Source organism: Camelus dromedarius, chromosome 18, assembly GCF_036321535.1.
Source record: "Camelus dromedarius isolate mCamDro1 chromosome 18, mCamDro1.pat, whole genome shotgun sequence".
NCBI classification, from domain to species: Eukaryota; Metazoa; Chordata; class Mammalia; order Artiodactyla; family Camelidae; genus Camelus; species Camelus dromedarius.
This window is the reverse complement of record NC_087453.1, coordinates 25,453,798-25,478,349: the sequence shown is the minus strand read 5'-3', so window position 1 is coordinate 25,478,349 and position 24,552 is coordinate 25,453,798. Positions and strand designations below refer to the sequence as shown.

At 41.5% G+C, this 24,552-nt stretch overlaps 3 protein-coding genes across 5 annotated transcripts in view; 2 read left to right on the top strand and 1 right to left on the bottom strand.

The window, feature by feature from the left end:
- CDS2 (CDP-diacylglycerol synthase 2) overlaps nucleotides 1-2,220 on the bottom strand; it is a 43,033-nt gene extending 40,813 nt beyond the window's left edge. Inside the window, exon 1 of the mRNA XM_031434218.2 lies at nucleotides 1,894-2,220. Coding sequence (XP_031290078.1) covers nucleotides 1,894-1,950 — 57 coding nt within the window. The 5' untranslated portion in view covers nucleotides 1,951-2,220. The remainder of the gene's footprint in view (nucleotides 1-1,893) is intronic.
- A 4,520-nt stretch (nucleotides 2,221-6,740) lies between these two features.
- Nucleotides 6,741-11,526, top strand: PCNA (proliferating cell nuclear antigen). Its single transcript, XM_010994602.3, has 6 exons — nucleotides 6,741-7,156; nucleotides 8,038-8,135; nucleotides 8,261-8,328; nucleotides 9,045-9,239; nucleotides 10,931-11,054; nucleotides 11,139-11,526. Exons 1-6 carry the CDS (start codon nucleotides 6,936-6,938, stop codon nucleotides 11,216-11,218), a joined length of 786 nt encoding a protein of 261 aa, XP_010992904.1. The 5' UTR covers nucleotides 6,741-6,935; the 3' UTR covers nucleotides 11,219-11,526.
- Nucleotides 11,527-12,976: 1,450 nt separating this feature from the next.
- Nucleotides 12,977-23,013, top strand: TMEM230 (transmembrane protein 230). Of its 3 annotated transcripts, none has more exons than XM_010994613.3 (4): nucleotides 12,977-13,091; nucleotides 15,017-15,137; nucleotides 16,598-16,720; nucleotides 21,056-23,013. In XM_010994613.3, the coding sequence occupies exons 2-4, from the start codon at nucleotides 15,039-15,041 to the stop codon at nucleotides 21,194-21,196; spliced, it is 363 nt and encodes a 120-aa protein (XP_010992915.1). In that variant the 5' UTR covers nucleotides 12,977-13,091; nucleotides 15,017-15,038; the 3' UTR covers nucleotides 21,197-23,013. The 3 variants fall into 3 exon arrangements, with proteins under 3 accessions (XP_010992915.1, XP_031290076.1, XP_031290075.1); XM_031434216.2 differs by having other exon boundaries at nucleotides 12,996-13,193; XM_031434215.2 differs by lacking the exon at nucleotides 12,977-13,091 and adding an exon at nucleotides 13,492-13,596.
- The last annotated feature ends 1,539 nt before the right edge of the window (nucleotides 23,014-24,552 follow it).

Here is a 24,552-nt window from a genome sequence, read left to right as displayed (position 1 = left end):
TAAGAGCTCCAGGCATCCTGTCATATAAGCAGTTTGACCATGGTTGTGGGGAAAAAAAAAAAAAATACCTTTAGCTGAACAGCTTCTCATATCCTCCTTACCTAAAACAGGAGATGGGAAAGTATTTAAGAACCAATCGGCACTTTCGTCTAGGAGATGGATCCAAGTAGTTGGATGGAGAAGGTAGAAACTATGTTTCTAAACTCATGGCTTTGGGGTGTGTGGGTTTGTTTGTTTTTACCATTCTAATTATCACAAATAGTTTTTCAAAAACATAACCCACTAGGTGTCATGAGTTCTTTTCTTCTCGCTCTTCTCACACCTTCTAAACCCACAAAGCCCTAGAAAGATCAAATTTGATCTCTCACCCTCCTACAGGGATACCAAGCCTCCAAATATCTGAAAGCTCACCAACAGGCATATGCAGGGTGGGGACAGAGTGCTCCCAGGCCGAACTACGATATTTAGTGGGAAGAGTAGAGACTTCAAAGTACTTGTGTCTGCAAGTGACTCCTAAACTTGCACCCAAGCCCTACATTTTCTCCAAAACACATTTTAAAAATCAGTATGGAGAATTCTTCTTGGAAAGTGTTCACTCTCATAACAACACACCTACTTAAAGTCCCAGTATCTTTCACCCAAGACATTCCTCCTAGTATAACTGCTCTGTCGACATCCTGACACCAAATCTTGTGGGGTTTTTTTCCTTCCTTCCTTCCTAGTATCTCCCCAGTATTCCTTTCCTCCACTTGTCAAAAACAGTAAGCTACATAAACGGGTGCATGGGCCTGGTGTAGGGCAATGGGGATTGGTGGGAACAGCTGTTCTTCAGCCCTGCCAAACGTTAATCAGGTGGGAATGCGATAGCAGATCTTCCAATGATTCAACTGGAAATTCAGATTGTCGGGAGAAATGGGCCGGTTTCTAACGCAAGGTACGGACTAAAGAAAACATCTGCAGGTCACCCGTTGGCAGCCCGCGAGTTAAGCAGTCTCTTTCATTCCGGTCCAGACTCCCTCAGTCTATTCTGCACATCACTGTTAGATCAATTTACCAAATACACTACTCCTGACCACTGCTAACTCCAAGCTCCAAATACTACCACGACGTGTATGCTGTCATTCAACGTCCACAATCAAAGAACCACTCTTCACCTTCCTCAACTCCCCTACACTAACCTTTCACTTCAGTCAAAGGAGTCTACACCCCTCCCTCACTCCTCAGCCCCCAACCAGCTAAGTCCCGGCCATGATGGCCTCTTTTATACCCTCCTCCTCTACCCCATCAACGCCCACATTTGAAGCAGGAAACAAGCCCACCTACTGGGAATATACCCTCCAACACCTGCTGACGGCATGAGTTAAGAGACTTCTCTGCTTAAGGCCAACAGATTTAACTTTTGAGAAGGGGTTTAAATTTCCTAACAGGCAAAAACGATGGCCTTGTCTTGACACATCTTCCCCCCTGCCATCCCATAACATTTTAAAGGAGAGCAGAGAGCCGAAGTCCTGCTCAGAGGAGTCTTTCCGGGGTCTCGACGTCTTCACACCCAGGAAGGCCTCGGGGAAGTGGAGGACTGGAGGGGGACCACCCAACCTGCCCTGCGAGGCAGGCGGACGTGCGCAACCCTCCGCGCCCTCTCTTCTGCACCCCAGAGATACCACCCCCGACGGGACCCCAAGAGCCCTGTCCCCGGGACCCCGACCTGCTGAACCCTGCTGCGCGCTTCGCTGGGGCCCCCGCACCCGAGGACCCTCCGCGCCGACCAGGCCGGGTGCCGCCGGCGGCCTCGCCAAAGAGTCAGATGGCCAGACGACCCCTCTGTGCTCGACCCCCTACGGATGTCCCGGGGGCGCCGCTGCCACGGCCGCGCCCACCCGATGCCGCCGCTACCTTGTCCTCCGGCGGCGCGTCCGGCTCGCGGGCCACCCTCTGCCTTAACTCCGTCATGCTGGAGACACCGGCGCTTCGTCGTCCCGGGCGGGTAGCGCAGCCGCGGGGGCCGGCAGCTCAGTGCGAGCGCGCGCGGACTCCGCTCGGCCAGCCCCGCCTCGCCTGAGCGGTGCGCAGTTCCGCGGCGGCTCGCTAGCCCACAGCAGCCCGGCCGTCAGCCCAGGAACTCGGTCCCGCCCACTGCCGCCGCAGCCCTTTCACCCGGGCGGAGCCCGATCGGCCTCCAGCAGCCCCGGCCGGGCCCTTGCTCCTACTACCCGGAGGGCCCCGGAGTGAGCGCGCACGCGCACCGCCGCCATCTCGGCCCCGGAGATCCACCAATGGCGCGAATCCATCAGGGAGGCGGGGCGGGGGGCGGGGCAAGCGGAGTGGAGTGTTAGGGAGTGCGTTGGGTGGCAGCATGGGGGGCGGGAGAAGGCGTGCTGTCCCGAGGGATACTAGCCAATGGGCGCTCTGGCGCTGGCGCCCTGGGTCCTAGAGGTAACAGGTTGCTGTGTGCCGAGAGGCGGCGGCGGCGCCCAGGCTCCAGATTTCTCACCCATAGGAAACTTAATTGTGAAAGGTCACATCTGTGTTAGTATCACATCAGTCCTCCTGGAAGGTCACCTGCTCGCTTTAAAACCCAGTCTAACATAAAGGAGGCTGGAGAACCAGTGTTTGTAGATCAGAGTTTCAGAACGCACAGTATAATTACTAGGGTAGATAACTCCTTACAGTTTAGCTGAAACCAACTTCTTATCACACTCAGCGCTCCCAAGCTAACGGAACCCAGACCAGGTACAATTCTGAAGTGAGTACTGTGGTGGATAGGGATCAGGTATTCAGACTTCTGGAAGTTATGCTAACACATGTTTAGGCCAGCTTTAGGGCCTCTCCCTCAACTGTAGAAAGAAATTAAAAGTAACAAGTCTCCCCCCACCTCCAGCCCAAAGAACTTTCTTCCTTTACGTTACCTTATATTCGTCCTCCTCTATCCCTGATTTTTCTCTATTCCTCATTATAGCTCTTTCCTCAAGGGTCGTTTCTTCCAGGCTTGTGATTCTTGTATATGGTGACTTCTTTTCATTGCACTTCTTTATTGTGCAACTTCCATTATTTTATTCCATTATTACAGGTAAGTAGCATGAGATTTTTAGTCCCCCGAAGTGTGCAGGCTGTGAGCTCAATATAAGTTGGCAGCTATTGCTATAATTATTATCATTCTGTAATAAAAATATCTTCCACCTTCTTGATAATTTGAAAACTGCATGGTACAAATGACAAGAAAATTTTTCAGTTCCCTGAATACTGTTTTTCCTGTCTTAAGAGGGGAAGAACTGTCAATCAATTAATTCTTTATTTAAAAAATTGTCCATAAACAACACACTTGATCTGCTCTTTCCTTGTCCTTTATATTGCCTTTCTAGTTTTTAGTGTGCCAAGTATTCTCAGATAGCTGAAACTTTTTATTGTTTAATTCAAAATGGAATTGAGAATGAGCCATGCAGAACTGTCAAACTTCTTAGAGTTTCAAAAATGCAAATCCTGCACGCCTACAAACTTATAGACCTATTAGATTATTAGACAGTCCATCTAAACTATAATGTCAATCTTCTCTCTGACACACCATAGGTCTTATTTTTTCAAACCGATAGTCTACATGGGGGTGCAGGTGGGTTTAAGCATAAATATTCATCAATTGATCATACATGCTGAAACAGTACTTTTCAGCCCTGATTATTTGTTAGAGCTACCCGAGGAACTTTGGAAAATGCTAATGAAGGGCCCCTCCTAGACCAACCAAATAAGAATCTCTAGAGATGGAACCTAGAGGAAATAGGCTTTTTTGTTTTGGTTTCTTAAGCTCCCCAGGTGAGTCTAATGTGCAACCAAGATTGAGACTCACTTTCATATATGATATTGCCTGTAAAGAAATTTGCCAGAAATTATATTAAATAGTTTATAGCACTTTTCTCTCCCAACATGCATTCACATTTTCTGATCAACAATACATGTTTGATGAAGAAAGTGTGGAAAATGCAGAAAAGCATAACAAAAAATATTAAGACCATTTGTGGTAACAGCCACAGATAATTACTGTTAATATTTATATTATTGCCTTTTTATTCTATTTTCTGTGCACTTACACCCAGATAAAATATTTTAGAAAATTGGGATACTGTTGTTTATACTGTTTCATAATCTGACTTTTCTCTTTAACAATTTGATCATAATTTACTTCATTCATTCTTTGTCTCTCTGATTGGAATAGCATCTTTACCAGGTGTTAAAGTGATCCTCTTAAAGCATAAATTGTCTCATGTCAAAGACCTTCTTTCATAACTTTCCCTTTCACTTATAGAAGGCTTGTAAAGTGCTATAAGATCTCACCCCTGCCTCTTTGCAACTTCACCTTACACCACTCTTTCCATTGTTCAGTCTATTCCAGACACACCAATCTTTGAGTTCTATTATGTCAATTACATCTCAATAAAACTGAGGGAAAATACTTATTTTTTTACTGGGGGAGGGAAATAGCTCAGTGATAGGGCACATGCTTAGCATGCAGCAGATCCTGGGTTCAATCCCCAGTACCTCCATTAAAAAAAAAAAAAAGCTTTGCATTCTAAAACAAACTACTATCTGAACATGTTCTAAGCATGCTGTTCTTTTTAAACATGTTATTCTTTGCCTAGAATCCTCTTTATTGCATGTTCCAAAGAGCTGGCTTCTCTGGCAAAATGCTACTTTGCCTCAGAAAGTCCTTCTCTGACCACAGGTTATAACCATTCTTACATCCTCATTTCAACTGATCAAATGCATTATGGGTAGCACATGGCTGGAGTTTAATTGCCATTTAAAATGACTTCAAATCAATAACACTTTGATTTGGCATTAAACTAAAATGTTATTATGTAAGCAGAAAGCACAGAAACAGAGTAGCAGAGTACACATTCGTTATTAGTGAAGCAAATGGTCCTCAGTGGAGGAATCAACACATTCCATTTTGCAAAGGAACTGAAACACTAAAGGGACCTAGAAAAGAAAATACCCATAAATAGATGAAACTGTTGTGTTATGATATTAAGATGTATGCAAAAGGATACTTGATCATACATAAAGCAAGAAAGTGCCAGTATCAAAATTTACAAATGGATAGCAGAGACTTGGAGAAAATTGACAGCAGAGTAGCACTTTTAAGAATGAAGCATCATCCACACCCTTGACAATGGAGTATGATACATGGAAAAACAGCAGCATCAGCAACTGAGTGAGAAACTGAATGTAAAGTAATATTAGGAATGCCTTAACCAATATATATAGTGTACATTTATTATGTACAAGAGTGATATATGATACAAATGTTTTTAAAAGGCTAACAGTTCTTTCAATAATTATGAGTTTGACATTTTATTTTCTTTCTTGTGCTACATAAAATTATGGGGCATCTTACAACTGAATGTATGTTAAATTCAGTGAAACAGATACAGCTAACAGAAATGCTAGAGAGAAGAGTAGGGAAAGGCAACTTTTGAAGCCATAATTGTTGACAATATTCTAGACTTGATGAAACACATGAATCTTCTGATTCTGGAACACAGAATTCCCTGAGCAGGATAAATAAAACTAAATCCATACCTAGATACATGGTAGAAAACTAAAGAATTCTACAAGGCCAAGATAAAGTATTAGAAGTGACTAAAGAAAAATGCTGTAAACAAAGGTAAAAAGAAACAATGAAGGGGGGATATTTATAATAACGAAATGATTAATATATAAAGTGCTCCTTTTAATCAATAGGAAACAGAAAATATATTAATAGAAAAATATGAACATGCAAAGGTCAAGAAATATATGAAGGATATCCAACCTGTACCAATTTTTAATATGCAAATTGAAACTTTCACAAAAATGGACAAATGAGACTGTTAATATCTATAGTTAAAAAAATGAGGAGAAATGAGCATGCTTATAGTCTTAGCTGGAAGGTAAATTGCAAACTTTTATAAGTCAATTTAATAACATTTATCAACATTTTAATATGCATGCTCTTAGATCCAACACTACTACTGCAAGGAGTTGCCGAAATTACAAGAAACTGGTAAGTGGGTTACATACGTAGGCTATTACGCCATCTTTTTAAGAGGTGCTGGTATAGAAAAGGCATAAAATTAAACATACTTTATTAAATACTTTGCATAAGTGTTTACGGTATAAACCCATTTTTTAATGTACATTTGCATAGGGGGAAAAAGCTTAAAAAGTTTTATACGGTAAACGATACCAGTCTGGTGTGTGTATGTGGTAAGAGGTGGTGGTGGGGAGCCAAGACAACTTTTTTATAAAACCATAACTGTATACCTCCTTGTCGTTTGACTTTTAGGAGCGCCTCTATAATAGCAAAAATAAAGTGCACACTTAAAGCAGCTATATTCTTTAGGTTACAAGATGGCTTTTCCTCCTAGTAGGTTGGATCTGCGTTTCACTTTCAGTTTCATGGCTGAAAATTTCCTACCCATCAAGCTGTTGAGGAGGCACTACAAAGCCATAGATCAGCGACCCCCAGCCTGGGCTCGCCCGGACATGTCCAGCGTCCAGGTTCCGGAACCTGACAAAAGTGCTAAGTCCTCCCAGACGCCCACCAGCCGGCCCTCAGGAGGCTCAGCGTTCCTGCCCCGCCCCCACACCCACATCCTCCAATGGATGTTGGGGGCGGGGCGGGCTTTGTGCAGATCAGGAGTACGATTGGCTCTGCGTCTCTCCGCCCAGGCAGCGGGGCGGGGCAGCGTGGTGACGTCTCCACGAGGGGCGCGGGGCGTAGCGCGCTGTCCCTGACGCTGCTGTATTAAACGGCTGCAGGCGGCGCGAACTGGTAGTGGGATTTCTTCGGCTTAGGCTATCTTGGCGGTCTTCCTCCGCTCGCTCACATCCTCTGAAAGCTAAGCCGGCTACACCTTCTTCCTTCCCTCAGCTTGTACCCGCGTCCCTGCGACTCCGCCACCATGTTCGAGGCGCGCCTGGTCCAAGGTTCCATCCTGAAGAAGGTGCTGGAGGCACTTAAGGATCTCATCAACGAGGCCTGCTGGGACATCAGCTCGAGTGGTGTGAACCTGCAGAGCATGGACTCGTCCCATGTCTCCTTGGTGCAGCTCACTCTGCGCTCCGAGGGCTTCGACACGTACCGCTGCGACCGTAACTTGGCCATGGGCGTGAACCTCACCAGGTGAGCCCGGGAGCCGCGGAAAGCCGGGCCCTGACCCACCCCCACCTGCGGCTCTTGGCGGGAGCGCCTCCGAGCCGGGCCCTCATTGGCTGGCGTGGGCCATCTGCGCCTTCTCATTGGCCTGTGGCGCCGGGGGGCGGGACTCATTGGAGCGCGCGGTTCTGAAAGCCCGCGCTGGCTGCAGCGCGAACCGGCTCTTTCCGCGCCAAAGTCACAAAGCGGGTGGTGGCGGGAAAATGACAGGCTTCCCCGCGGGGCCAGTAAAAGACTGTTGCAGAGCTCTTTGGGCCTTACGTGCAGGTGGCCTTGGATGAGAAACGTTGGTCCTAGTTGATTTATCGCTTTATGATGTTCCCCCTAGTGCTGCCACCCTATATAGGGACAATAGCTTATTTTATTTCTGCAGAGTTGAGATGAGCCCCCTAAGATCCTGGACTTTAAAATTTTATCCAGAGCAGTGGCTTTCAACTTTTTGACCACTACCTATCTTGTACATACACATGTTTAAATCTTAAAGCTTTTGAGAAATACTTACCTGTACTACATGCATCGTGTTTTAATTGGTATGTTTCTAAAGACCGTCGCTGCCCAGTAATTTACTCACCCACTAAGGGATTTGCAATTCGTAAAATACAGCTTTTTTATTTACATCCAGCGTAGTAGTGTGCGGGCTTTTTAGTTTAAATATAAATACCGCCAGATTGCATTCCAAAATGGCTGGACCGGCTTACACATCCTCTTGCAGTACGATTCCCTGACTCACTTATTCAGCAGGTGGTCTCATGGTTAGAACTGGTAACTCCTCGTTTTAATTGCCTTCGAAATCTAATAATCTTGAGAAGATGGTGTCGGTTTTAAACCCTGTGTCTTCTGTGTTCCAGCATGTCGAAAATACTAAAATGTGCTGGCAATGAAGACATCATTACATTAAGGGCTGAAGATAATGCGGACACCTTGGCACTAGTATTTGAAGCTCCAAGTAAGTCACACCCTGCTACTGAGTTGTGCTAGTGTCAGTATTTCCCAAAGCTGAGAGAAACTTAAGATAATGTTTTACGGTTTACCTTGTAGTTATTTTTTTCTCCATTTGCTTTCTTTTGGTAGATCAAGAAAAGGTTTCAGACTATGAAATGAAGTTAATGGACTTAGATGTTGAACAGCTTGGAATTCCAGTGAGTATCAAAAGTTTCTGATTGAGCATACTGTACAGTCATAATAGTTACATTAGATATGTTAATATAATAATATAATTTAAAGCCTACTTCCTAACAACTTTTTTTTGCCTGCATGCTGATGCATGTTCCGAAGTGCAGTATTTAGACTGACATTTGTCATTTTATTAAACTACGGTATTGGTTTGAATTCACTGCTGCCAAGTACATACATACATTTGCATTAACCTCCCTGCATCTTTTTTTTTAATTCTAGAATAGTTGATTTTTATTAAGAGTAGACTTAAAAGCTATTTTAGCAGTTAAGTTTATCAGCATCAAAGGAGAGAAGAGGTGTTCGGATGTTTAAAATGCCTAATATCATATCCTCTTGTTTTGGAAAGCAGTTAGGCCTGTTTGCATCATCATCCTTTGTAGGCCGTATCCTGCTGTCCTTTTGATTTAGCCCTGTAGGGTGAGATTCTCGTTCCCTAAATAGTGCATTCACTGTTCAAGGTTTAAGTTCTAATTTGTTTTCTTAGTATGATTATTCTTAGACCTGTCTTATATCTGCATTTATTTTTTGAGTGGGTAGAGTGTTAAATTATACAATGAATGGATTTCAAAGTAATCAGAAAACCTTAAATTCTGAGGTCTTGTTTAGATGCTGAGTCTGCAGAAAGTGAGGGTGCCAAATCTTTCATTTCCCGCAGTTGACTTTTAACTTTGTTTTATAGGAACAAGAGTATAGCTGTGTGGTAAAGATGCCTTCTGGTGAATTTGCACGCATATGCCGAGATCTCAGTCATATTGGAGATGCTGTTGTAATTTCCTGTGCAAAAGATGGGGTGAAATTTTCTGCAAGTGGAGAACTTGGAAATGGAAATATTAAGTTGTCACAAACAAGTAATGTTGATAAGGAGGAGGAAGCTGTAAGTAGTTTTTAAGTAAACAGAATACTTTGAAGAGTAACAGATTATGTCTCAGTCTACTAACGCTTCAATAAGAAAATACCGTAGACTGAGTGGCTTATAAACAATGAAAACTTATTTCTCACAGTTTTGGAGACTGGGAAGCTGGCAGATTTGGTGTCTGACAAGGACCTTCTTGGTTCACAGACTGCAGCCTTCATGCCTGATGGAAGGGACAAGGGAGTTCTCTGGGATCTCTTTTATTAAGAGCACTAATTCCATTCATGAGGACTCTGCCTTGGTAACCAGAAGCACCTCCCAAAGGCCCCATCTCCAGTACCATCACATTGGGAATTTGGTTGGGGGAGGAGGTGGAGCACATTCAGTCTGTAGCAAGGTAACTGCTAAAATTAAAGAAAGATCTAAAGAAGAATAGACAAAATTTGCTTTTCAAAGTAACTAATTTGTGAGAACTGAAAGACATTGTTGAAATGTGCAAGTAATTTATAAGTGCCACCAGCTTAAATTTGTGAGAAGGGAATGCAAATTCAGTACATCCTTTATAAACTGCAGAAAAATGGGTTTGTATGTAAAACCCATACATAGACTAAGAGTAGGATAGGAAGCTAGGCATCTAACCATTAGCTTTCTGGAGGTATTAACTCTTTTTACCAAATAGTGGAGCATAGGACAGCAACTAAACAGGAGGATCTAGTTGGGGAGAAAAATCTAGCTATTACGAGCTTTTGTGGAATCCTTATATTAACTTTTAAATGAAGACTTTAGTGTGTGTGTACAAGTATGTACTTATCTCAAAAATCGAGGGCCTAATCCTTTTATCTTCTAAATTACATTTCACTTCCCTGCCAATCTTGATTTTTGTTCTTAATCTCAAACATTAGTTCATCCATAAATATTTTAATCTTATTTGTGGTATAAACATTTTATGACATGTAAGAAAATTATGATATTAAGGAATTTTTCAGTGTTCTACTTCCTTGGTTATTTGAATCAATATTGTAATAAGGTTCGTACATTGCAGTTCATTGATACACTCCTTAAATTTCTTTCAATCCATTGGTTCTCTCTCCAATTTCATTTTTCCCCTCTCCATTAAAATTTTGTTTGTTAAAAAAACTTAAGTCATTTGTCATCAAGTTCCCCAAAGTCTGCATTTTGTCTCCTATCCCCTACGTCAATTAATATGTTCCTCTACTCCATATTTTCTGGTAGATGCAGCTTAGATGCAGCTTTAGAAGCTGATGGTATTTAGGATGTTTTCTTTGTGTTGAGGGCCAGAGCGCAAGAATATTTTATAGATGGTGATATGTAGTAGGAGGCATGAGGTATCTGGATATCTTAGGGATTTTTATCAGCCATAATAATTTTTGTCAGGATCATTAAGTCATTAGGGTTTGCAGAATTGTAATACTAATGCATTTCATTCCTTTATTTATTAGCTGATTTATTTATTAGAAATATTTCCATAAAGAGTTCTCATCACATAATTTGACCACCTGACATACAGTGTAAATAGGAAAGGCAGGCTAAGTACTTAAGCTTTTTCTTTATTTACTAGTCTTCAAAATTAGTTTCATAGCACCCTCCAAAGTAATCAATAAAAGGTTTTTTTGTGTTAGAAATACACATTAGAAACGAATGGGTTGCAGTTTCTTGATGATCTGGTTATGATCTTTTGTTTTCTCCCTTAGGTTACCATAGAGATGAATGAGCCAGTTCAGCTAACTTTTGCACTGAGGTACCTAAACTTCTTTACAAAAGCCACTCCACTCTCTCCTACAGTAACACTCAGTATGTCTGCAGATGTACCCCTTGGTAAGATAGTTTGTTGAATCTTGTTTTGTAGATAGTGTGTGTGGTACTTCTCAGTCATTTAACTATGTTCCTGTTTTCTTTCAGTTGTAGAGTATAAAATCGCTGATATGGGACATTTAAAGTACTATTTGGCTCCCAAGATCGAGGATGAAGAAGGATCTTAGGCATTCTTAAAATCCAAGAAAATAAGACTAAGCTCTTTGAGAACTGCTCCTAAGCTACCAGCACATACTTAAGTCTCTTCTTTGTACCTCTGAGTACATATGTAGATAACATTCTCTGTAAATAACCTTGTTTTTCCTCCATTCTCTACAGTTTGTTTAAAGAATAAAGTCCAAAGCCAAATATGGTCTTAACCTAGAAGTACTTCTGCCTTACCTAGAAATACTCTTCATGATTTTTATAAACAAAAGGATTCTGACTCTAAATGCAGTTTTGTTTTCAGATTAAATAAAAGTTATTTGAATTTCAAGCATCACAGGACAGTGCCTTCTTTTAGACCACAATGGTTGCAAGTATCCTAGGGAATTCACAGTTAAAGCAACTTTCATGTAAATGTTCTTATTTGCTCAGTCTAGAGCAGCTTGATACATGGCATTAGATATAGCAGTAAAAAGTATTCCAAACACAGCAGGTTACAAAATATTTTGGGGGGTTCATTTGCCAAACTTACTCTGGTATCCTGACGAGCTCAAGAAATGAAAAGGAGAACAAATCTTACATATTTTATTATTTTGTCTTTTTTTTTTTAATTAACACTTTACAGAAGCTTAATGTACCCAAAGTTTTGTGGGCTTTATAAAACTAGTATTGCTATAGAGCAGTGTTTTCTTTAGCCTAGAGAGCCTTGTACAGGAATCTTGGAAATTTTAATAGATCTGTTATAGGGCCCAAGAAATATGTGCAGATATAATTTCTCTAGTGGAAGTAGCCTTTCTTGGGACTTAATCCCTTAAAGGATGAAGATGGCTTAAATTCCATGGATGTTAGAGTTAACCGAGAAAGTGAAAAGGCCCAGCTGTTGTGAAAGACTTAAACGTTCCAAGTAATAGTGCTACAAGGTCACAGATTGACATGCTGCATATCGAGAATTGCTTTATTGTAGTCCTTTTTCTCACTGTATTTTGTTTGGTAGGTTAAATGACTGGTTTCTGTGTTGTACTCTAGTGAGTTACAATTACTGGACGGCAGAATTCACGCCTGGGGTAGGAATATCGGCTGCAAAGCAGCCTGATGTAAGTTTTTAGAGTGATGGAAAAATTTTACCTACACTGTGGTGGTGGTTCCAATACTATGTGCATTTGTCAAAACTAATCCAATTGTACTTTGTCATATGTAAGTTATACTTTAATAAACCTTGACCTTTTAAAAGGTTTATGTGTTGAAAAATGTCCCTTGTGGGTGGGCCTCTTACACGGGCGAGGCCTGATGACACGGAGCGGTAAACAAGCAAGAATGTGGGACTACAGGAGAACAGTATGGTATAGGGTCGTAGAGACGGTGGTGCCCCCCTAGGAGAGGCTACTGCCCTGGGCAGAGGGACACTGGACAGCTCAGGTCTTCCAGAAGCTTCGCCGGCTCGGCTTCCGCCTCCTGCGGGCGCCACTGCGCTCCCTGCACTGCTCGAAGGGTCTGAAAAAAAGAACGTAGCCCACTAGTCCCGGGCCCGACTGTGACCCAGGCGGTCCGGCTCCCTAGGCACCCGCCCGCCTGGGCGGAGGTGGTCGGCCGCCTGCCTAGACTGCGGCGCCTCCCGAAACCTCAGGGTACGCGTTCCAACCGCGTAGTCCTAAGGCCCTGACGCCACAAAGCTGGCCGCTCACACGAGCACCGCTAAAACGTGACGGAGAGCGCAATGAGACGGTGTCGCTCCCGGTGACGCCACGTCCGGCGCGCCGCCTTCCGGCACGCCATTTCCGGCGCCCGCCGGATGGGGGTGGGGCGGCAGTTGGGAGAGGCGGGCCATGAGGCTTCGGGCGCGCCTGCTGCCAACCGGGAGCAAGCTGTTGGTTCGCGGGCGGCCTGGCCGGGGCTCCGGTAAGGCGTTCGTGCGGCGGGGCGAAAGCGGAAGCGCCCGACTTCAGGCTCGCGACGCGGCCCAGAGAGCTCTCCCCGCGGAACTCAAGCCCCGAGTCTTGGGTGTGGAGTGCTCGCCCCCCCGGGGCACGGCTGGCCTCTTTCCAGAAACGGGCTTTTGCTTTCAGTCTAAATTCGCATCGGTTTTTATTTCTCTTCCTGGCTAGGTCTGCAGGCGGGCAAGGAGATTGGCGGCACGTAGTGCCAGGCACTGTGCTTTGCTGATGCTTTAAAAATTCTTGCAACATTCAAATGCTGAGGAAATTTAGGGGTTGCGGTGAAACTGGTTAAAAAAAAAAAAAAAGCCTGTTGGGAGCTTAGACTGGTACTTAGAAAACATCGGTTTACATTTTTCCTTTACTCTTTTAGAATTCTTACTGTTTGCCACCAATAAGCATTCGTCTCCTCTTTCTCTCACGCTCTGCGCTTTTGGTGTTCTGATGCGGTGTGAATAGTTAATGACAGAGTACGTAAACTTTTTTTAAAGACTAATACAAATTAGAAGTGATTAAATGCCCTCAAAACCCCACATATTGTTAGTTTGGACTTTAAGGTTTATAGAATTAAATTTAGATTCTCTTGTAATTAGGATCGCAACATTTAAAAACCTAGTATTTGCCTCAGTTTGATCTAACCCTTTCAGAAAAACATATGTTAGCTTACCCTTATTTTTTCAGTACTTGAATTCTGTGCCAGTATATAGTTACTAAGAAGGGGCGTGACCATTTAGCCCCAGTACCTTCATAATGCTAATTAATTTAGATTGACTGCAGGCCACTTAAAACAGCTCATTCGGTATTAGGTATATATAAAGCACTTAAAACAGTACCTGTCACCTAACTAGCACTAGGTAGGTTAACTGCCATTGTAATGGTGATGATTATTTGCAAAATGTCATGCCAGAGGAAGGCTAGTCCTTATTTTTGTTTTTTTATGTTACTCTCATTGAAATACTTAATTTTCTTTTTAAAGATATGTTTCGCTTTTAGAAATCAAATAGCTTCACAATCAAAATAGATTTACTTCTTTCATTGGTATAACTTTGTAACTTTATGGAAGAAAAGTACACAAATTACAAATGTTTTTCAATTTAAATATTGTTTTTTTAATGTTACCATCTTTTACACCGGTGTCATGATGACCATGATTTCATTGCTGGAGTCAGCTTTGAATATTTTGAACAAAAACCGGATTTTATTCAGGTTTTTGTTTGTTTGTTTGTTTGTTATTAATGTAGCTGTAGAAGTAACCTGGAAAGTGAGATCACTACTTTCAGTGCTTGGGGTGGAGCAGAGACACAGGCAAGTCAGAGGGCACTGATTTGGTAGCCAGTAGCTTATCCACATTTACAACAAGAAGCTTTATAGATCTGTATTAAAAGGGAAATAGAGGGAAAATCAGAGGGAAATAGGCAAAATACGTATGTAAATGTATTCCATTCCCTACCCTCCCTCCTCTCTCCCTGGCAAATAAGAGAATCATTTGAGTATATACTCCTCTTGCTGTTTCTGGTAGCAAGGACAGGGGACAGGCAATACTATAGCAGAATGGCTGAAAAAATGGACTTTGATGTCACGTGGACTTAAGTCACCACTTTCACCTACTGTCTGTGTGACTTTGGAAAAATTAGGAGGCAGAGAAACATTGGTGGCAAAATAAACATAAGATCTGTTTCTTGGCAAATATCTTGACTCTCATTCTACTAGGACAAACCAGAGTAGATAAATAATGACAGTGTTTTCACTTTGTCAGAGGAATACCAGGTTCTAAGAACAGCAGAGCCTAAATTGCCAGTTGCTCGTGTGACATTGCAGCCCGGAACTCCAATACCTATAGCAGACACATTGTTGTCTCCTGCAGAGAATAATACTTTTCTTTGTTTTCAGGCTGTAGCTTTGTCAGCGTGTTATGATGCCATCTCGTACCAACCTGGCTACTGGAATCCCCAGTAGTAAAGTGAAATACTCAAGGCTCTCCAGCACAGACGATGGCTACATTGACCTTCAGGTAAATGCAGAAGGGAGCTGATAAGATTGGCTGGCTCTGTTTCTGCTGAGTTAGCAGGAAGACCTTCCAGGTGGAGGTTTTGCTAACTGTCCCTAAGGATTAGAGGGAGCTGCAAGAAAGAAACTCATCTCTGAGATTCTTTCAGCCATAGCCTGCAGAAGAAGGGACTGTGGCAGAGCAGTTTTGAACCAATGTAAATATTGTCCATTTCTAAGAAATTTTAGTTGTAAAATGCCAGAGTCCAGTAGTTGCAAATTTCATTGAGTTTATCTGAAAATAATCAGGTTGCATTTTGCTAAGTAGAATTTTTTTAAGGACTGTGTCATTGGTTTGTTTACACTTTAGTCAAAACCAGTTCATCTTTTAAGGGAGAAACTAACTGCTAAAGCCAGCAGATTGTGGGAGTCTTCCTTCTTTCCTGATGTCATGAGATCCAATTTATTAAAGGTATTCTTTGTGGCAAACAGTAAGTAAGACAGAATATTAAGTTTGTGTCCTACCCTCATCATTGTTTATAAACTACTTCATTGCATATAAGATACTAGCATTCCCTTTGCCCACTTCCCCTTAGAATAGAATATTTTAGGTGGAACCAGGACCAAGGAGGAAATAGCAGGAACCCATCCTTTTAAATATAAACAGATCAATTATTGTTTGACTTTTTGGATCCACCCTTGAAGGAGAGAGTTTTTCTTTTTCTTTCTTTCTTTCTTTCTTTCTTTCTTTCTTTCTTTCTTTCTTTCTTTCTTTCTTTTCTTTTCTTTTCTTTTCTTTTCTTTTCTTTCTTTCTCTTTCTTTCTTTCTCTTTCTTTCTTTCTTTCTTTTTTTTTTTTTTTTAAGTACATCTCAGAAGCTTCCAGCCAGTTAGGTCAGATACAACATGAGCCAAACCTTAGTAATCTGTCTCTGAATCTTAACCTTGAATTGAACTTGTTAATAAGGAGGTTACTTGCCCTGCGGGGCAGGCAACTAATGCTTTAGAAAAAGTTGTTTCTAAAACATTTGACTGCATGCTGACTTAGCTTTGAATGCCAGAAGTCATTTATTTTCTTTCTTACTTTTCCACAGCGTGATACTCACTCTTCATCCCCATGGATTAGCCTTCCATGTGCCAAGCACATAATAAACACGTGTAATTAATGAATGACCACAAAGTGCCTTTTGTTTTTGTAAGAAGAAAGCTTTTTTATGGTACAATGAATGGTCTGTAGAATGAGACTAGAACTAGAAAGAGTAACATTCTGCTGGGACTCCCTCGAGTGACCGTTAGCGCAGTTTAACTGGAGCGTCAGCTGCTGCCTGTGCTTTTCCCTTCTCCCCCAGAGCTACACTGGATAGTAGGACTTACTTCAAGACACACGAAACATCCAGATTGGTTCTTCTTATCCTCCCCGTTTTAAAGTGTCTAAGCCCTGGTGTATTCATAATGCTCTTCCTTGTCTTTTTTGTTTCTCTTCCAGTTTAAGAAAAGCCCCCCTAAGATCCCATACAAGGCCATTGCACTTGCTACAGTGCTGTTTTTGATTGGCACCTTTCTCATTATCATAGGCTCCCTCCTGCTGGCGGGCTATATCAGCAAAGGGGTAAGTGGAGGGGCTGGTGGGAAAGCCATGAGATGTTTAAAATGTGAGCCAGGACTCTATTGTTTTACATTCATATCTGGTACAGCAGATTCCAGCAGGAAAGAGAAAGGGATTTTCTTTTGGATTTTATTCTCTGATAATAAGATGTGTTTCTTTCTTTGAGCCACAACAGATTCTCCCACAGTTCCTGTAAGGTGGGTATGGCTGGTAGGCACATTTTTCCCTCTGGATATGGGGCAATTTTCCTACCATCATAGTTTGGAACAGCAAGGCTGAGCCTGGCATTAAAGACTCTTGACTGACGAAGGCCACGACTAGAGTAGAATGCTGCTTGCTGTTACAGCTTTGCAGTTCCTCAGATGTACTGCTGTAGTCAGTGCTTGAGGAGAAACGGTGAGGCTTGTATAGGTCTGGGGCTGCTGACCAAGCCAGGAGTTTGGCTCATGGATCAGATATTTCATAAATTGGATTTGGTTGGAGTTTCTGTTGAGCTTCAATATGATACCTTAGAAACCTAAAGTGGTTTTTGGTGGTTCTTTCTCTTGGATTGTATACAGTTGCTTCTACAAAGTGTCTAAGTTGCGCTAAACTAATATTGACGGTAATTCACGTCCATTCTTCAATGCAAACCAAGCCAGGGAATGATGGTCATATTGCTCTGCAGAAGGAACACAGCCAGAAGCTAAAACTGTGGGCATTATCGCTGGAATTGTAAATAGTAGCATTGTCACAATAAAATGGCTGCTTTTAGAAGTGTATCTAATTTGCCTTAGGTCCTTAGCTATAAATAAATTATGTGGCTGCCAGATGCTTACTTGGGGCAATTTAAGCTTGACCGTCTAACTTCAGGACTGTGCCTTCAGTCAAGTTTCATTGCAGCATGCAGTGCTAACCCTGGGGGCAGGAGCAGGGGTCTATTCGTGATGTAAAAATTGAGAATAGAGGTGAAATCCACATGCAACAAATATCACTTCACCTTGCGTGGTTTATCAAAGACTACTTTAGAAATAAGGATAAAGGTGTTAATTAAGAAAATCACTTAATAGTTTTTTTAGTTTTTCACTTTTTTTTTGGTGAAACTACAAGATTTTTATTTAAAAAAATTTTTTTCTTTCCATTATGGTTTATTACAAGATATTGAATATAGTTCTGTGCTGTACAGTAGGTCCTTGTTGTTTATCTGTTTTTTTTAACTTTTTTATTGAGTTACAGTCATTTTACAATATTGTGTCAAATTCCAGTGTAGAACACAATTTTTCAGTTATACATGAATATACATATATTCATTGTCACATTTTTCTTCGCTGTGAGCTAGTTTTTCACTTTTTATTGCAAACGTTTCAAAACAGTAGGTGCAATAATTTAATGAACCCCTGCCACGTGTACCCCACAGAGCATCAACAGTTATGTTTTGTTTCATCTACACCCCCAACTTTTTTTCTGGTAAACTAAAGAAAATACCAGATTTGCATTTGCTGATAAATTCATAAGTGTGCATCCTCAGTATGCATCTCTAACAGTTTTTACATAAATCTTGGGGTGCTAGCTTAATATCATTTACCTTGTTTTTCTATTTCTCATATATCTGGCAAACTGTTAGATTTAGGGACTTGCTTAGATCTACTTTAGTTTTATTTTAGAAAGAATATTTCGTAGGGGTTGCTGTGTAATTGCTATTGCACACTGGTTCTCAAACTTCAGTGTCTGTCAGCATCACCTGGCAAACGTGTTCCCACACAAGTTCCCTGACCCTAGTCCCAGAGGCTCTAGTTTTGTAGGTCTAGGGTTTAGCATGAGAATTTGCATTTCTGACAAGTTCCCAGGTGATGGTAGTGGTCCAAGGACCACACTTTGAGAACCATTGCTATATAGCATTACATTAGGAGGCACATAATGGTTATCTAAATTTTTATTTGATATTAAGATTGACTACTGGTTTCACATGTCTTCAGTCTAATTCATTCATTAAGGAGTTATGCCCCATTACCCTTTGCACTGATGAGTCCAGTTCTAACATTTTCTGCATTTATCAGCTAAAATTCTTCTAGAACTTTCTCAAATCCACTATTTGGCTACCCTGAAATGCAGTGTGTGTAGTGAAGGTAGGAAAAATGTTTGATGATTTCTCTTTAATTATCAACTTTTATGAAATTATACCTAGCAACCTCAAAAGGTGACCACAGAATTGCTAGTGTCACTATAAGCTCATCACCTTTTTACATGTTTGTGTTTCAGTCAACTGCAGTCTGTATACTTTTTAATATATAAATTGTCCCATGTTTGCTCAGCAGGAGCCTCTTCAAGTTACTCCTGTGTCTTTTAAAGCTGACCCAGGTAGCTTTTAACAGCTTTCTTGCTCAGCAAGTTATCCCAGGCCCAGCTATAGATTTCCTGTCCCCCCAGCTTGTAAATAGCCATTTCTCTAAGGAGCCCTGGTTTCTTTATGGGAGATAGACTTAGAGATCACAAACTGGACATTAATCGTTCTCATTGCTATTGGGTTTCATTGTTCCTAGGCCTTTTCAGTGACAGAGTTAGGAAATAGGTATCTTTTAGAAAACAAAGGAAAATCATATTGTATAGATATAATAGCATGTAGATGTAGTATAATATATAGATATTTGCCATGCAAATTTAAGACTAGAGTTTGAACTTAATTTCTTTGATTTTAGGTATGTATATCTGTCCTAATGATATTGATATAGTTACTTACATCCCTTATTCTACATTATACGTATAATAGTTTCAAAATAACAGCAGAATTAATGCTAAGTAAAAGAAGGCTGAATGCACTGTATGTTTCCTTTGCAATTCTTTTAACCCTTGGGATCTATCCCACTAGGGATGTACAGTCGAAATCCTGCAAAAAGTGAAAGAAGCAGAAAAGTAGAAAATATAAAATAAGATGATAGAAAAAGTACCGAGCATGTTAATTGTGAGAGTTGTAGACTTTATTCTTTTTAATGCTCAGGTAGTGCCCTTCAAGTTCTCTTCCCTTGGTTTTAAGCTTGCGTTCACTGAGTCATGTGTGCCAGCTGGGGCTACTTGCTTTACGTGTGTCACCTCATTTAGTTTTCACTAGAACCATATGAGGGAAATAATCCTATTTCCGTTTCTGAATGAAACAGCCAAACTTACATTGATCAAATAGCCTATCAATATACATTGTGTAAATAGCCCTGTTAAAAGAAGATTTTTTAGATTAGGTGCAAGTCTTTAGGGAAATCTTCCTAAGCTTAAAAACAACGGGAAAAATCACAAAGAACAAGAAGAATAAATTTAACTGTATAAACATTTAAAACTGCACCTACGCAGGAGAGGCAAAGCAGTTTCGTAAAGGTGAATCCATTCATTTAGCAGATTTATTAAGCCTCTATTATATGTTGGACACAGCTGGGGATAACAGGGATGAACAAAGTCCCTGCCCTCATGGAACGCCCCCAAAAGTTGAAGCCCTATTAATAAAGAAACTAAATACCATTCCTCCCTCTCTGACCTATGAATTGTGCTTGTGGGAATGAATATATCCTAAGAAAATAACCTGGAAGACCAGGCAAACCGCTGAAGTTTATCGTGGTATTCTGTGCAGTTACAGAAGGTATCCAGCTGTCTGGGGTCTGGTTAAGTAAGATTGTAACATCCATTATGGTGGAATGTTACATGTCATAGCTGACATACAACATTTTATTGGTTTTAGGTGTACAGCAGGATTTGGTATTTGTATATTTTGGGAAATGATCACCACAATAAGTCTATTTAACATCCATTACCACAAATAGCTATTTTTTTTCTTGTGTTGAGAATTTTTAAGATCTACTCTCTCAGCAACTTTCACGTATATAATACAGTATTATTAACTACAGACACCATGCTCTACGTATACCCCTAGGACTTAGTTATTTTATACCTGGAAGTTTGTACCTTTTGACCACCTTTTCACCCATTTCACCTACCTCCCTTTGTCCCCCCAGTTAAGAGCTTTTAGTAGTATTTTGGCAATTGTTTGTTGTAATTGCCAAATTTGTCCCAAATTTTTGTCTCAGAAACAGAGTATGGTGTATTCACAACTAAAAACTTCAAAGGAGTGGAAGGAAATAAGCCAAAATATCTATGGATGAACATGGATAATTTCTCTAACTTTTTGTACTTTGCAGTTTTTCTGCAATTGATAAGGAGGAAAAGAGACATAAACCTTTCCCCTTGGTAGTGTACCACCCAAAGAAAATGCTCTGAAAAGTGTAAAATAACTGATCTTTGCATTGGACCCTTGCTTTATTTTATTTTAAAATGTGTAACTTGCAAGGAACTGATGTGCTTTCCTCCTTCTGCCACCAGGGGGCAGACCGAGCCGTTCCTGTCCTGATCATTGGCATCCTGGTGTTCCTGCCAGGATTTTACCACCTGCGCATCGCCTACTACGCATCCAAAGGCTACCGGGGTTACTCCTACGATGACATTCCAGACTTTGATGACTAGCACCCACCTCAGTCCTGACGAGAAGAGTCACAGATGAGACCGAGCCCAGCTTTAAGACACTGAGCAGAAACTATGGCTAAGGGCTGAGGAGCTCTGCAGTTGCAGATGTTTAACAAAACCGTGGCCAGATTATATGGGTCCATCCTAAAGATGTTAACTGAGCTGACAACCAGCTCGTTAGGACAGTCTCCCTTTATCATCTCCTGGCCCTGGCTAAAACCCCTGACAAGTTTTCCCACATGAATGTGTATCATGGAAGAGTAGCAGTGTGAATTGTATGGAAAAGTGGGAGGTTTTTCTCTAGTGGAAAGTGTTGCTGCCACCACCCTTTTCAGAGCTGAGCATTTCTTTTAACTAGTCCTCATTGTCAATATGTTCTTGTGGCAAATGGAAGAATGCAGTATGTCAGATTTCTTATTAGTAAGTAAGTTATTTTGAAAGTCTCTAAGTGTCTTATCCCCATACTCGCCTCTCACTTTGTGTTCTAGTGGAAGACCTTGGCAAGATCAATATCAGTGTGAGTGCATCTGTAATATTTTTTACTTGCTTATTAACAGCAACCAGGAAGTTTTTCAACCCTCAGAGCAAGTTTTCAAAATGTAAACACTTTCTCCTTATTCACAAATCCTTGGCCAGCTCTGATCTGGTAAAGTGATAGGTTGGCCAGCATATAATTTGGATCATTCTGTCCTTTGTAGATGAAGATGTTCTGTAGATCATGCTTTTAAGGACTGGACTTTTGGCTGTTTCCTAAGGAAAAATGTAGATAAGCAGTTATTAGAGTTTATAAACCCATTGTTAGCACCTTGTGTTATGATGTCATTCTGCTGAAGGCCATAAGAATTGGCCTAGATCTCTAGAGGACTAGACTGCCTTAGTTTGATTTTGTTCCCTAGCTTGCAAAAAGTGATTTATATTCAAAAGAAATTAAAATGTCAAAATCTAAATGCTAGACTTAAAAGTTAACTTTAAACATATTTCAGAAAACAGTTTAGTGATTATATGATATCTTTGATCCTAATACCCAGGACTTCCTTTGTTTTTAGATAACTGGCATTGTGTGCCAGACTGCTTTCCAGTCATTCTTTTACTCTGAAGTTACGGACTTGACCGACTAGAAGTCTGGAAGTGCCATCAACTGAGATTTGGAGGGCTGTGGGTAGAGCTAGGTTATTGGGGAAGATGAGCTCAACTTTGGATATGTTAAATTTTGGATGTCTACTTGCTGGCCAAGTGGAGATGTTGAGTCGGCAATTGAAGTGTGCAGTTTTGGAGTTCAGAAACGGAGTCGAGGCTATAGTTAGAAATTTGGGAGTCAGTGTTGGGCCAATATCTAAGAGCCATGGAACTGGATGAGATCACCTATGGAGTGAGAACATATGGGGAAAAAACTAGGTTAGGACTCAGCCAATGAGAGACAGAGAGGGGGCACCTGAAGCAGCCTCCAAGATGAGGTGCATTTTACAATGGAAAGGTAGGCGGGGAGTCCAGTCTTCTAATTAAAGTTCTTAGGTTTTGGCAGTGAAAATATGAGGAAATACGTAATGCTTTATCCTGGGCAGTGTTGCAAAGCTCAGACCAGAAAGTTTTGGCCAAACCAAATATTTGATCCTTTTTATAAGGGTAATGAGGCTACCAGTAAGGGGGGAAAAATCCAAATGCAGTGGTAGAGGGGAGTAAAAGGCCCGGTCCCCGACCTTGTCTAAGTTTCTCGTGTACCCTTCTAGAAATGTCCTAAGCACATGTCTATATCCTTTAAAAAAAAAAAAAACAAAACAGAAACCTCGGACGCCCATGATACAGTTCTGTAATTTTCTTCCCACTTATTCTATGCATCTTTACCATATCCATGGAGATCAGCCACATTCTCTTTAACATACATCACGTGAGCATTTTTCCACAGATAGTTGTGCCTGTAGTTACAAGGTCCTAAGAGCAGAGACCATAAAAGTCAGGTTCCTGGAGCAGGAACTGCCTCTTGGGTGTTCCCTGGGGAATGGCCCTTGCTCTTCCATTGGAACATAATCTCATTCTAGTTGGGATTGCTACCCTTTTATTTAAGTATTGTTTATTAAGTCAGAATCAGACTCCTTGTAACTGTGCTCTGACAGCAATTGTGTATTCTGGTGCTTTATAGAAAACATCTAACCTCCATAATAACAGTGAATGTTCCTGGGACTCTTTGCCAGATGTTGTGCCAAGCGCTTTTATTACATACTCTATTTCATTTCAATCCTTGGAAAAATCTTGAGTTGGGTAGGATTCTTAGGTTATAGGTTATTTGGGACTTATGTTTAGGCCAATCCTGAATTTCCCTTGCCAAGTGTGAAAGTCAAATGCCTTTAGGGGCTGGACATGTAAAGAAATGGAGGGCAGAGAGATGGACAGGATTATTGAGGTCAATTGTCGAATGTATATTTTACCTAAAAGCAGCCTCTTCATCCCTTTAAGTGTTGGCCAAACCATGTACCCTAGCTGTATGAGGCTTCCCTTATTTGCAACAAGGATTGGCTCTCATTCGTCATTTCCAGCATCCTCCCCAGTTGCATCAGCTGCTCCACATATGATGGCAGTTTCAGGCCGGTTCCCTCCAGATAGGCTTCACCTGGTCATTGTGCCAGGTGCATGTTGATTACTTCCTTTCTGTTGATTGTCAGGTGCAGAGGGTACAGTAGAAAAAGATAGGGTGTAGTCATTGAGCAGAGGTTGCCAACTAGTGGCCACAGGTGTTGGCCAGCATTTTGTTTTAAAAATGGAGAAGTTCACATGATCTGGATTTGGGGCTTTTAAAAAAAAAAAAGAATGAATAGATTTTTCTTACTGAGTAACCACAGCCAACTTGAGCAAAGTAGTGTTGCAGCAGCTTTGAGCAGAATTCACCAGTTCACTGCAGTTCCCGCCACTGGTTGGTTACTTTTGTACCAAATCTGCTAGTTTTCTTCATTAAGGGCAAAGAATGTGTCCCACAAATTCTAGCACAGTGCTGGTGGGCATTTAGGTTTATTGAATGAAGAACCAAAGTCAAGAGTGCATTTCTGTCCCAGGTCAGGATGTTCCTTTGAGGCTGGTACCATTTGATTCAGACTTTCCTAAATGACCCTCTGCCAGCTGCTCTTTGGACAGCTCCTCTTTCGGTGCTACCTGTGAGTCAGGTCTCTGCCCGGCACCCTCTGCTCAGGCTAATGAGCCCAGTTCACAGCCACCTGCAAGTCCCTTCCTCCAGGGTCGTGCGTGTCCCTGCCGGCTGGCACAGAAGCGCCTCCTGTTACTGGTGCGGTGAGGGAAGCTGGTATGGGATGAGAACAGCCTTGAGTTTCTGCTGACCATCAAAGGATCATAAGCCAAATCAGCTCACC